The 13,929-nt window shown below is 39.0% G+C and overlaps 1 protein-coding gene across 3 annotated transcripts in view; it reads left to right on the top strand.

Annotated features, from left to right (window-relative positions):
- The first annotated feature begins 263 nt into the window (after nucleotides 1-263).
- The window catches only part of GK (glycerol kinase), a 43,010-nt gene continuing 29,344 nt past the window's right edge, over nucleotides 264-13,929 (top strand). For all 3 annotated transcript variants that reach the window (XM_064151978.1, XM_064151979.1, XM_064151977.1), the window contains exons 1-8: nucleotides 264-465; nucleotides 6,927-7,000; nucleotides 7,667-7,773; nucleotides 8,390-8,467; nucleotides 10,126-10,205; nucleotides 11,193-11,330; nucleotides 12,215-12,324; nucleotides 12,880-12,946. In XM_064151978.1, coding sequence (XP_064008048.1) covers nucleotides 388-465; nucleotides 6,927-7,000; nucleotides 7,667-7,773; nucleotides 8,390-8,467; nucleotides 10,126-10,205; nucleotides 11,193-11,330; nucleotides 12,215-12,324; nucleotides 12,880-12,946 — 732 coding nt within the window. In that variant the 5' untranslated portion in view covers nucleotides 264-387. The remainder of the gene's footprint in view (nucleotides 466-6,926; nucleotides 7,001-7,666; nucleotides 7,774-8,389; nucleotides 8,468-10,125; nucleotides 10,206-11,192; nucleotides 11,331-12,214; nucleotides 12,325-12,879; nucleotides 12,947-13,929) is intronic.

The following is a 13,929-nucleotide window of genomic DNA, read 5'->3' as shown; positions in this document are numbered from 1 at the left end:
CGCTGCAGCGGCTCTCCCCGTGCCAAAAGCACCCACGCACCCTCGGCTCCCCCGGCTGCTAGGGCGACACCCGGGGTCCCTAGCGAGCCGCGCCACCTGTCACGTGATGCGCGCAGCGCTCTCGCTCCCCCCCTCCCCGGCGCTGGTCCACTTCCTGCGCCGCCCGAGCCCGCCCCGCCCCCGCCGCGCCCCGCGCGCTGGTTGGCTGCGGTGTGACAACGCGCGCGGCAGCGCCCCCGCCCCGCCCCCCGCCGGCTTCCCCCCGGCAGCCACGCGCGGCTGGCCGCGAGCCGCCGGGACGCTGTCGGTGCGGCCGTTAGCCGCTGGCTCGGGGAGCGAGCGCTGAGGGAGCCCGGCGGGCAGCGGAGCGGGCGGCGGAGCGGGCTCATGGCCGCGTCAGACCGGATGGTGCTGGCACCGCTGGTGGGCTCCATCGATCAAGGCACCAGTTCCACTCGTTTCCTGGTGAGCCTATCGTGGGGCGTGGGGCGGCACCGGGCGCTGAGTCGTGCGGGGACAGACGGCGGCCCCGCGGCCTAAGGAAGCAGCTGACTCCTCTTGTTTCCACTCCTTCCCTCTTCTTCCCTCTCCCGCATCTTCGCGGGGTCTTTTCGGCCTCTGCTGTGTCCTTGGGGAAGGGCAGGGGGAGCGGCCTCGCAGGGCCGTGTTGCCGCTGTCCCGTCTCCTGTGTCTCGCCCGGTGCCGGCATCCCTCCGCTCCTCGGCAGGCCGTGGCTTTGGCGTCGCGGGGAGACGGAGACGCCAGAGGACGCGGGAGTGGCGGAGCCGCCGGCCCACCGGCGATGTCCCCGGGTCATCATCTGTTCGCCTTGTCACCGCGCTTAGAGGCGAGCAACCTTTGCGTGTCCCGCAGAGAACGGAGGGGGCTGGTCGCGTCGCGACACCAGCAGTACCTGCCCGACCTCAAAGGAACAGGATTTATAATTGCAAAGGCTGCAAAATCCAACTGCTTCGAGCTGCTTTATTCTGTCGATAGTCTCGCCCTGAATGAAATAAAATTGATAGGATGCTCAGGCACTAGAGAAATAGATCCGTTTGAGTTCAGTAACTGTGCTTAGCTGCTGTTCAGACGCGGCAATGACTGCTGTGTTCCTTTCGAAAAGCTACAGTGGCCTGTTGGAGTAGCTGCTACAGTGCCAGATGCTACAACTCTAGTGACAGTGCATCCTGCACACTGTAGGACGACTGAACCTGTAAACTTTAAGAGATAGTTTCTTTAAGGTTGGGATGAATAATATATTAATATGCAATACACATTAACCAATGTTATTATTATATGTGAAACGTACTATATAGACTTCCTGCTTGCAAATGTACTATCACCTAATCAGTAACTTAGGGTAATTTGACTTAGACCCCAGTCATAATTTCCTCCATGGAAGTAGAGATAATGACTAGATAAAAAAATATATCAAACATGCAGTGTTGAACTAGAAAGATGAATGCTTGGGTTTGCCCTTGTTGGCTTTTGGTTGGTTTGGGTTGGGTTTTTTTGGTTGGTTGAGTGGGTTTTTTTGTTTTGTTTTCAATGCTTCCCCCATGTGGCATTTTCTTTCATGAAGCAGTAGACTAGAATATCTTCTTGACCTGTGTTACCATTATTACTCAAGATCACGACCTTCATGGGATTGTCAGATGACAAAACACAGATCTGGGGGCGGAGAGAAACTCCAAACTGACAAATGACACCAGCGGGCAACTTGGAGTGCAAGTCTGGAATCCTTTTTGGAAAAGAACTTGGAAAACTTCCTTGTAATACCTGGAGATAAATTTTATCAGCTTTACATGTGCCCCAAGTTACCTTTTTTTCTTAGCCCAAAAGAATGACAGTACTAGAACTGAAAAGTGATACTGAAAGCTTTAAATTTATATTCAAGCTCTTATTTATACAGGTATTCCTACAAGTTCTTCTAACAAGGAATTTTTTTACACTAGATTGATTCAGCAGTGGTTTGTGTACAGTCAGGGTTTTTTTTCTTTCACCTTGGGGTATGTTGCCTCTGAGGATTCAGGTTCTCTCACACATAAGTAAAAGGCCATAAGTCTTCCCTTACATTTTTTAAAGTATATTGTGCCTGTCACTCTTTTAAATTCTTCATATATCCTTCTCAGTTTCATTCAATCAATTTTGAAATAGCATCATCTCAAATTTGTCACTGTGGACAAACCACTGTTGTAGCAAAGTTATGTGGATTTGAGTGGAAAGGACAGACTCATCACCAAATTAAATCATAACATGGTGTCAGGGGAAAGAAGAGGGCAAAGTGTAGGGATCTGCTACAATGCACATCATTCAGATAACAACATATCTTTCTGGAGAATTCTCTGCTGGAAAGAGATTGCCACACTTAGAAGGGAGACTTTGCTCCAAAATAGTTTAATCCAATATGTAATGTGGTCTTTTTTGCACAGTGGTATCTTTGGCAGTTTTATTAGCTCTTGATCTTTTACTATGTTAGTTGTTTTTTATACCTTTCTCACTAATCTCTACACGTTTTTTTCCTCTAGTGCTTCCAAAGTTTTCATCTTCACCAAGTCACCAGTCAAAATCAAAATGCTGGTTACTTTGCACATATCTATTCAGTAGTATAGTGCAGCTGCTATCTAGCTTGATACTGAAGACACGATTTTGACCATGTTAAAGATTTCTGGGTTACAGTTAGAGATGGCCAGTTTGCAAGTGGTGTCCCACAGCAGACCATAGTAAGGGCTGATACCCCATAGTATTTTCATCAACAGCCTTGAGGTTGTTGACATGCCCTCTCAAGTTCATATGTGGCCACAAGCCACAGGGAAGATTTGACTTGAATTCCAGTTGGAAAGGGGCATGTCTGAAGCTGCATGAAGTTCAGCAAAGTTTATCTCGAGACAGAAGGCCAAGAAGCAGCTTGGTGAAAAAAGGAGCCAAATTCCTGCTGGACAGCAAGTTGAATACAAGTGAGCAGTGTGTCCTTGTGGTGGTGAAGCTCAACTGCTTTAAGAGAAGTGCAGACTGCAGATCAAAGGAAGTAATTACTGTCACCTATGTGGCACTTAGAAGGCAGAACTGTGTGTCTGGTTTTAGTCCTCATAGAGAAAGAAAGAGTCTGAAGAATTGGAGTTTTTCCAGCAGAGGATCACCGAGATATTCACTGTGCAGCAGCAGCTCAAGGCAAGGAGAGGTTGGGAGAGCAGGTATTGGCTGATCACAGGGAAGTCCAAGGGTGCATCTTCACCTATCTAGCCACAGTTTGCAGAGAAGACAGAGCCAGCCTTTACTCAGGTGTGTGCAGAAAAAGGCAACAGTCAATGAGCACAAGTTGCAGCAAGGGAAATTTCAAATAGATGTATGGAGGAAATGTTTCACTCTGAGAGGCTCTGGGTCAGGGGCCTGGAAAGCCTGTCAAATGTTTATCCTTGCAGATAACCAACACTGACTAGACAAGGCTCAGAACAAGAGGTCTAACTTCATATCTAAGCTTACCTGAGCAGTGGCTTTAGCAAGACGACCTCTAGAGACTTTTTTCCCAGAATTAATTATTCTCTGTGTGGACAAAAATTCTGAGAGATTTTACTTACATGAATGAGACTGTATGAGCACAGACAATAAAGAAACACCAGAACTTAGGTGCATTTCTGTTCTTGTCAATCCTTAATTATCCTTGTCTCTCACATGAAATACACAGTAAGTTTTAGCTTATACTGTAGTTTTAACCTCCAGGGACTCTAATTTGGGTCTTTGCTTTGCTAAACTCATTGCTTTTGCAAAATAAACTGAATTGGTTTGAGATCTCAACATTTCTGCTGTTTGGATGAATCTGCATTACAGATGGAGAGTTACCAGGGAGACCACAGTGCTCTAAGTACCAGTGCAATTGTTTAAGGCTCATTTTGTTAGAGATATCAAACAAGAAAATAAATTGAGTGGGTTAAAGAAGTGTACCCAGATGTCTAAATTATGTTTTAGATGTTTTGCTAGGTATTTTCATCAAATACTTGTCTCTTTCATGCTCCATTTTATTCTGCTCAAGAATCATATAATCAAAATCCACTGTAGCTACTTTTGCTATTGACCAACTGAACCAGTACCTGATCTCTTGGAAGGAATTTGCTGGGCAAAGTCTTTCTGACATTTTATCAGAAACAGCAAGAATCTAAATATTCAGTACTTATGCAGTGAAGTACATACACAGTACTAAAAATTCTAGGTTTGTCAGTCAACTACAGCCAACTTTTTTTTTCTACCTCAGTGGAATATTTCTTTCTTCCTTTCTTCCTTTCTTTCTTTCTTTCTTTCTTTCTTTCTTTCTTTCTTTCTTTCTTTCTTTCTTTCTTTCTTTCTTTCTTTCTTTCTTTCTTTCTTTCTTTCTTTCTTTCTTTCTTTCTTTCTTTCTTTCTTTCTTTCTTTCCTTAATTTCCAGAAGAACCATTTATATGAAGCTATATCATAGTCAAACCATTTGTTTTAGTAAATAAAGGCTGGGTTTAGGAATACGACCTCTTGAGAAAAGGCAAATCTCGATTGTATAGTATAGAAGAAGGGTTAAAAATATTCCAAATGGTTTATTTTTTCCCTAGCTTTCATCTTTTTTCACTTAAAATACATTGTAGGTTTGCTTTTTATTCCCTCCTTGTGGAGGGAGAGAGGTGTCTTCATCAGGAGCCTTCTAAGCAAGATGATTTCTCAGAAACTTGTTAAACTGTGCTTATTCATAAATTCTAACTGCCTGCTAGTAGTAGTTAATGCTAAAGGTAGAATTGTTTATCTGCTATCTTTCTCCCAAATGGGTTGATTTCAATGCAATTTCAGCACTCCAGCGTCGAGCTTAACTTGCCTGAAAAGCTGTAGCTGTTTCAGTTTGACTTTCTTTTCCCCTTACAAAAAGTGAGAGATCAGTATCAGAAACTGGAACCAGTTCTCAATGAATATGAAAGGAAAGGAGTGACAAGTAAACTTCAAACCTGTTTCAACAGGATTATATTGACATTATCTGAATTACTCATGCTTTCTGTCACCTATTTCTGTCTCTCCATTGTCAGAGAGAAACATGGAAAGCACAGGGGTTTTTTTGGCAACAGGTTGGCTTGTTGGGTTGTTTTGATGGGGGGAGGCAGGGGAGAGAGGAAGATGCCATTTCTCCTATGCATTCCCCCATTTTTTTATCATCTTCCAGCTTTAAATGTAATGACTCATTTATATTTTGAATCCTTTACTGTATCAGAATTCTATTTATCACTGTAGAACATAGTACTGTTTCACTGAAACTTTTTAATCCCTGGCCCCGAGGTACAGGGAGTGTCTGCTGCTTTTGTTGAGGATGTCAGAAGCTTGCAGTTGTGTTTGTGATGGAGTAGGAGATCGTGTTTTCCTAGTTCTTTTCTATGGACATGAAAAAAAAATCTGTGCATCTGTAGTGTTGTTGCTTCTCTTGAGGATTTATGTCTCTTGGAACAGCTTCCTCAGAGGGAGGCAAAAGGCCTTGCTGTGCTAAAGCTTCACCTTTTATTATCTGTGGGTCACACACTCCAGGTTCAATGAATGACTTTGTGTAATTGAATCTGTATTTATTTCCTGATGACAGTAGGAATCCTTGGTGCTCTTTCTTCTATTTCAAGGAATACTGAGTGATTAATGGTGAATGATTACCAACTTATATTTAACATTGTTAGTAGGTCAGATACATACCAATTCAATAATAATAAAAAAACACAACTATCTCTCTTTATTTTTAAAACTTAGTAAATGTTACTATACTTTTGGCAGCCATCTGTTGAGATTGGAAGAGATCTTTGAGATCAGCAAATCTAAGTGCTCACCTAGAGCTCACCATATCACCACTACTGATAAACTGCTTTTTTTTTTTCAAGTAAAAAATTATTGATACATATATGCAAAGCTTAACCTCTCCTATTAACTATGATACATAGCATTTTAAAACCCATATCACATGATACTAGTTCTATCCATATTTCTAGTACTGGCAAAGCTTACCCTGTTAGCATAGCTTCCTGTCAAGCATGAGCTGGTGAATGAAACAACAGATAAGGAAATATGGTAAAAAAGAATGCAGTCGTACTTCTTCTGTGTAATCTTTTGTATAGATAATAGGAAAGGCTGAACACAGACCTTTTAAAGACTTCTTTTCTTGGCAGTGAAGGGGAAAAAAATCTTTCTGGTATTTTTCAGAGAGGTTGTGCTATTCCCATTCTTGGAGGTTTTCAGGAACTACCTCGAAAAAGTCCTTGAGCAAGCTGATCTGAACTCAGAGCCTCACTATGCTTTGAGCAGGAGGTTATATTAAAAATCTCTCAAGGCCCTTTCAATTGTTCTATGATTCTAGTAGACGACTAGAATGTTTGTTAAGTAACTTTTTCTTTTGCACCTGCTTCTCTTTCTTAATGCCTTGTGTTGCTGCAGTGAGGTCTGCATTTGTAGTTTGTTTTGAAACATTCTGGGTTTTCCCTAGATGTTTTTTATTTTCTTCTCAGTTTGGTCCTTTGTGATTTCTAAACTTGTCATTGCCTCTTAAAATCACTCTTCCTAAAAGTGAGATAACCCAAGAAAAGATGTGACTTAACTAATAACTAAAGAATGGCCAGCAGTGGGTACTTTACTGAGAGGTATGTGCCAAAATGCATCATTACTTTAATTTCTACAACCTCCATAATAAAATATGTGGTTCTTTCCTAAGCTGTTGAAGGGAAAAAAAAGAAGTTATAATTAACAGCAAAGCTTACCTTAATCACAAAAAAAACCCCAATTTATCTGAACCCAAATTCTATGGATATTTGAGTTGATGACAGAAAACAACTTTCATTATCATGGCACCATGGGTTTTTTTTTTTTTTCCAAAAGAAAAAATGTTAATGTATTGTTATTTAAATGTCTGTGTTCATTAAAAAATCCATTTTGTAATTCATTTGCAGGTTTTTAATGCAAAGACAGCAGAGCTCTTGAGTCACCATCAAGTTGAGATACAACAGAAATTCCCTAGAGAAGGGTATGATTTCTCTGTGGTTTTTTATTTGTACATTTTGATAGAGCTTAAGTGGTTTTATCTATGAATTATCAAAACTGAAGTTTGTTAATAATAATTAACACCCTGTGTAAAAAAACCTGCAAGGTAGGGAAAATGGCATAAAACTCACACTGGGTGTCCAGTATTTACTCCCAAGTTATATAAACTATTTAGTATTTGATTACTCATGAAAATGTTTGAATTTCTAACTCTAAAGTTTAAAACTAAAGTTTAAATGAGACTTAAAAGATTAAAGACTTAAAGTTTAAATGAAACTGCCACTTGAAGTGGTAAAGCTGGTTATTTGTACAATTTTGTCATAGTCTTCAGCTTAGTCCATAGAAATTCCTTGATTTGTTCTCTGAGGTGGTTTTTGTTTGTTTGTTTCCCCAACTGATCTACACTTGTTGCCTGAATCCTCTATATTGAATAAAACAAACCAAAATTCTTTGTTTTCTGCAGATGGTTTTGTTGTGAAAATACATCTTACTGTCTTAAAGGTTTGGAATTCATTACACTCTTTCTAGATACGTAAAACATAATGTGTAGGTGTGATTGGATAGAAAATGCTTAGCTGGGTTTTCAGACTATAATTATTTTTATTTCCTAAATGTATTTTTTTTTTGCCTTTGCTGTTTATTATTAAAGATGGGTGGAGCAAGATCCAAAGGAAATATTAAAGTCTGTCCATGAATGCGTGGAAAGGACGTGCGAGAAACTTCAACAACTGAACATACCCATCACTAACATAAAAGGTATTCCTAGTACTGACATACTTATGGTTGAGCAAGTCAGATTCTCTAGTTTTTAAGTCAACAAATAGATAGCAGCATCCCATCACTAACATAAAAGGTATTCCTAGTACTGACATACTTATGGTTGAGCAAGTCAGATTCTCTAGGTTTTAAGTCAACAAATAGACAGCAGCATGTGCTGGGCTCAATTAAAATGTGGACTTGGAATTGAGAGCAGTTTGTTTGGGAGAAATAATGAAGTCCTTCATGTATATTAACAACACAGAATCTACAAAGTAGAGTTAACCTAATCCCAGAGACAAGTGATAAATAAAGAAATTCTGAATTTTTAAATTAGGCCTTACTGGAAAATTTCCTTTCTGTCTGTGCTGTCTCAGTATTAGGGAAAAAGAAATCACACCATATAGGTTAATCAGCAGAAGTTGAAGGATAGGTTTTTAAAAATAGTATTTCTAGACTATAAAATGAAACATATGGAAGTTTTTATTTCCCATTTACTTTCCTCTCCTCCTTACCTGTTCCTCCCTCCTCTCCACTTCTCCTTTCCTTCCCTCACCCCACAAAAGGGGAAAACAAACCTTCTGAAAAGGATACTTCTTTCTATTTTGTCCTGAAGCCATTGGAGTCAGCAATCAGAGAGAAACAACAGTGGTTTGGGACAAGACAACTGGAGAACCTCTTTATAATGCCATTGGTAACTATTATACTTTCTGAATATGGAATATTATAAAATGTGTTGTAGAAAAATGCTTTCCTAGTTTCCTGTGCAGATCCAGAGCAGCATAGATTTAAGTTAGACATAAGGAAGAAGTTCTTCACAATGACAAGTGGTTATTACTTATTAGTTAATAAATTGATTAATGGGATTTTAACAAAACCCAGTGTTCTTGAGGTGTTTTTGCACCCCTAGCATGTAATGAATATTTGACTTACACGCCATCATTTTTTTTTAAGTGAAGGTTGTTACTAAATTTTCAAGATGCTTTTGATTTAACTTTAAAGGGAAAATGTGATAAGTAGACTTAAAGAATTCTTAATGATTTTACTTTATAGAATCATAGAATCAGTCAGGGTTGGAAGGGACCACAAGAGTCATCTAGTTCCAACCCCCCTGCCATGGGCAGGGACACCCTACCCTAGAGCAGGCTGCCCACAGCCCCATCCAGCCTGGCCTTAAACACCTCCACGGCCAGGGCCTCAACCACCTCCCTGGGCAACCCATTCCAGCCTCTCACCACTCTCACGGTGAAGAACTTCCTCCTCATGGCCAGCCTGAACCTACCCATCTCCAGCTTTGCTCCATTCCCCCTAGTCCTGTCACTCCCAGATAACCTGAAAAGTCCTTCCCAGCTTTTTTGTAGGCCCCCTTCAGAAATTGAAAGGCCACAAGAAGGTCACCTCGGAGCTTCCTCTTCTCCAGACTGAACAGCCCCAACTCTTTCAGTCTGTCCTCATAGCAGAGCTGCTCCAGCCCTCTGATCAACCCAGTGGCCCTTCTCTGGACACGCTTCAGCACATCCACATCCTTCTTGTAATAGGGACTCCAGAACTGGATGCAGTACTCCAGATGGGGTCTCACCAGAGTGGAGTACAGAGGGAGAATCACCTCCCTCGACCTTCTGGCCACACTTTTCCTGATGCAGCCCAGGATCTGGTTGGCCCTCTGGGCTGCAAGTGCACACTGCTGGCTCATGCTGAGCTTCTCATCCACCAGCACCCCCAAGTCTCTGTCCTGAAGGCTGTTCTCCAGCCAGTCACTGCCCAGCCTGTATTTGTACTAGGGATTGCCCCAACCCAAATGCTTTTCAGATTATGTCATCTGAGAAACAGTAATCACCTATATTTGCTCTTTTAGGCGGTGTCAACTACCAGATTTAGTTTAGTATAGTATCGCTTGAAAATCCAGGCCTGTTCTATACTCAAATACATGTTGTTAACAAATTTATCTTAAACTCAACTACCTTGATAACTCTGACAGCACTTTAGTTCAAAGTTTTCATAGGATGAGTAAATAATCAACCTGCCATTTGTTTTAACCCCTTAGTTTAATGACAGTCATCTGCTCTAAACAAAGTAGGATTAGTCTCTGACAGAGAAAATGATATATATACTATTACATGGGAAGTACTGTTTGGTTTCTCAAATTGTTTGCTCTTCTAAATCAAATGAGTTTATTTAACCATTTTTATGTTTTACATTAGTGCATTTAAAATACAATGTCAATATTCTTTCAGCTATGCAAAAAGCTAAAAAAAAATTACTGGCAAGACTCTAGTTTTGTAAAAGAAGCTTGTACATATCACTTTTCATGTATTCAATCAGTTGATCAGTTAATTTTATTCATGTTCTTAGTATGGCTTGACCTGAGAACCCAGTCAACAGTTGAACGGCTTCTTAAAAGAATTCCAGGAAAAAACAAAACCTTTTTTAAGGTAAAAGATATTCCAGAATATTTAAAGAGCTAAACAGTTATTGCTGTAGTATATAGTGGTTTTGGATATGTGTGATTTAAATTCCCCAAATCAAAATGAAGTCAGTTGTGGCTCCCAGTCCCTCCCTACCTTATCAAATAATACAAAAAAAATTGTAATCTGAAACTAGGAAATGTTTGTTTTCCCAAATGATATGGTTAGGACTCCTTATATACATCAGCTAGAGAAGTTAAATGAGAAATCATTGCTGAGACTAGATCATGTGCTGTCTATCCAATGATAAGTAACTGTCACACACAAAAATTAAGTAAGAAAAACACTTTATGGAAAATAATTTATTGATATGAAATGTGTAAACCTCTCTCAATTTACACCTTCATATTGAAGTTAATTGCAACCAATCTGAGAAATGGAGAGGTAGTTTATAAAGAGCAACTCCATGCTTTTTAAATATTAATACATACATAAAAATTGGAAAAGAAATGTTTGCAAAGGAAGTGTCATAGTTCTTTGATTTATATTGTCATTGTTTGGCTTTTCATAGGTGGGAAATGAATGCCAAAAACATATCACCCTTTTTGATTTTTAAGTTCTAGTAGAATACAGAATGTGTTTAGGTTCTAGTAGAATACAAATTCCACATTGTGTTTTACTACTCATTTTTGTTGTCATTGCTTACTGTGTAGTCATATGGAGATAGCCTAGATAAGGCAGGACTTCTGCAAACAGACTGTTTTCATGTTGATGGTCTTTGACCTGTGTTTAGATCAGCTTTGATCTTTGTCCATTCAAGCACTGGTCATTTGTTTTTTGTGTGTTCAGACTTGTGCACTGTATGCTTAGCACTTGTTTAAATAACAAGTTTGTGTCATTTCTCTGAGTTTTGATTCTTCAGTTTTCCCTTACTAACACCATTTTTATCTAGAACTAGTGTATGCATGGCAAAGATACTTCCCTGGTGTTTGAAATACTTCTTTTATTTTACAGTTTAAGACTGGTCTTCCACTTAGCACTTACTTTAGTGCAGTGAAACTCCGATGGCTTTTGGATAATGTGGAAGAGATTAAGCATGCAGTTGATGAGGGAAGAGCTATGTTTGGGACTATTGATTCGTGGCTTATATGGGTATGTATTTGTGAGCTTATTCTCACTCTTTCTGAATTTAATTTCCATTTCATACAAATTCCTGTGCAAAGGACTGTGGCACATAATACCCACTGATCACACAGTGGTCACAGAATCAGAATCACAGAGTCAACCAGGTTGGAAAAGACCTCTAAGATCATGCAGTCCACCCTATCACCTAACCCTTCTAATTAACTAAACCATGGCACTAAGTGCCTCATCCAGTCTCCTTTTAAACAACCTCCAGGGACAGTGACTTCACCACCTCCCCGAGCAGCCCATTCCAATGCCAATCTCTCTTTCTGTGAAGAACTTCTTCCTAACGTCCAGCCTAAACCTGCCCTGGCACAGCTTAAAATCATAGAATCATAGAATCAACCAGGTTGGAAGAGACCTCCAAGATCACCCAGTCCAACCTATCCCCCAGCCCTATCCAGTCAACTAAACCATGGCACTAAGTGCCTGTGTCCTTTTGTTCTGTCACTGTATGCCTGGGAGAATGTATGTAAGAGAATGATGTACAAGTTAAAGATCCTTACAAAGAAAGCTTTTACTGTCATTGTATCACTATACTTTTTGTAGATGCTGCAACCTGCAAGTGCAGGTTGTTGGAAGATTTTGCTCATGCTTTTAGAAAAACCTTTCATGGACTTTAGAAATGTGTATTAGCCACCTTTGCACTATGAGAATCCAGGAGGTACTGTTGGGTTCTTAATCTCTCTCTCATGCCTTTGTTCCACTGTAACTAGCCTGCCTATTTACTTGTTGTGGAAATATCACACATTCCAGTCACAAGCTGAAAGCTTTTTGAATTTAGATTTTAAGTAAGCCCATTTTGTTTGTTTTTTTCTTGGAGACTACTGTTGATAATTTTTTTTGTTCAGAGTTTGACAGGTGGAAAGAATGGAGGTGTTCACTGTACAGATGTAACCAATGCCAGTAGAACAATGTTGTTCAACATTCATTCCTTGGAATGGGATCCTGAGCTCTGCCAGTAAGCTCAGTTTTTCATTAATATTTATTCATGGTATATTTAAATAGATTCAGTGAGTCATGTGTGAAGAAACTAATTTAATAGTAAGAATCTATTATCTATTACCATTGTATTTACTGTTAACATTAGTAAACAAGTAATCAATTATAGCTATATGGATTAATTAGAAGTAGCTGATTTTTCTGTAGGTGGAAGAATGGTACAGGGAAACATTTGATTGCTTTTTTATTCCTTAATCAAAACTTTAAGGCAGTTAAAGTGATAATGTTTCTATTTTCAATTTAAATTCATTAATAGTAATATTGCAAAGATATTGTTGGAAGAGGAATGACTTCCCACATGTCTTCAAAACACTAAAATATATGCTGGCTTATTCCAAAATCATGTGTCATGTATTGTAACAAATGGGAAAACACAAAGTGATCGATTGAACCCTCAAAGTTCCTTTGGCACTTTTTTTCTTAACAGCTTAAATCTAGTTAAGAAAATAAATGCAATATGCTTTCTATTTTAATAATGACCATATGTATATCAATTATTCTGTCCTGTGTTTAGGTTCTTTGATATTCCTATGGAAATACTTCCCAAAGTACGAAGCTCCTCTGAGATATATGGTCTGATGGTATGTTTTCTTTTCTGTATGTGAAGTTAATCTTGCAAAACTCTAACTGTATCAATACAGATTTGACAGAATTTCCATAGATTATGACTAATGGCTTTTTCTAGACCAGCATTGTTTGATTTATGATTAGGATGTCATTATCTACTGCTGTATAATATTATATGAAGTCGCATATTCATTATTTTCTCTTTTAAGTGTCAAATAGAGAAATTGACATATGAGAACTTTTTGATAAGAATTGGAAAATTGACTTTTTATTACAGTTACTTACTGATTTAGAAATCAGTAGATTAAAAGAATGAGATTGCTGTTATTAGAGCACAAAATATTTGCTTCTTGTACAGTTGAATTAAAAGAAAAGTTGCTATGGAAGCTTTCATAATCTAAGGAGACTGGACAAGACCTGTAATGTCTTATTTCCACAGAATCAGTTGATTTCTGTGAACTGAAAATTCACAAGTGACACCTTAGGTTGCCTTCTTTTTGAAAGATAAACTTTTCTTGTTGCATATATTTGCATAACAGTAAAAAACTACTGCTTTTCAGTACAGCTCTGAATATTACTTAGGAGTATATCGTTAATTGTTATCATGAGGAGGAAACATCAAGTTTACTTTGATGCAGCATTAACTCTTCTGATACAATGCTATCTAATTTATTAGCTTCAGAATCAGATAAAGTGAGTGTTGTGATTTTACATTCTTATTCCTACTAGTTTACCCCATTTTTGACTGAGAACAGAGATGCATTTTGTAATTAAGACAAGTGATGAAATTTTAATTTAAAATATAACTCTAATTTGCCTGAAATGGAAGTATTTTTATTGACCTGTTAATGATGTCACTAGAAGTCATTGCTGACTTCTATTACTGTGAAAGTCAGATGAGCATGAGGTGTATTAAAACTGAATGAATGAGATAAATGGAAACTGAAAGAAAATAGCTTTAAATGTGAACTTTTCTCTTCCTCTTTCCTTCCATTTT

This window comes from Pogoniulus pusillus, chromosome 12 (genome assembly GCF_015220805.1).
Source record: "Pogoniulus pusillus isolate bPogPus1 chromosome 12, bPogPus1.pri, whole genome shotgun sequence".
In the NCBI taxonomy this organism is placed as follows: domain Eukaryota; kingdom Metazoa; phylum Chordata; class Aves; order Piciformes; family Lybiidae; genus Pogoniulus; species Pogoniulus pusillus.
This window is presented reverse-complemented; position numbering and strand designations above follow the sequence as displayed.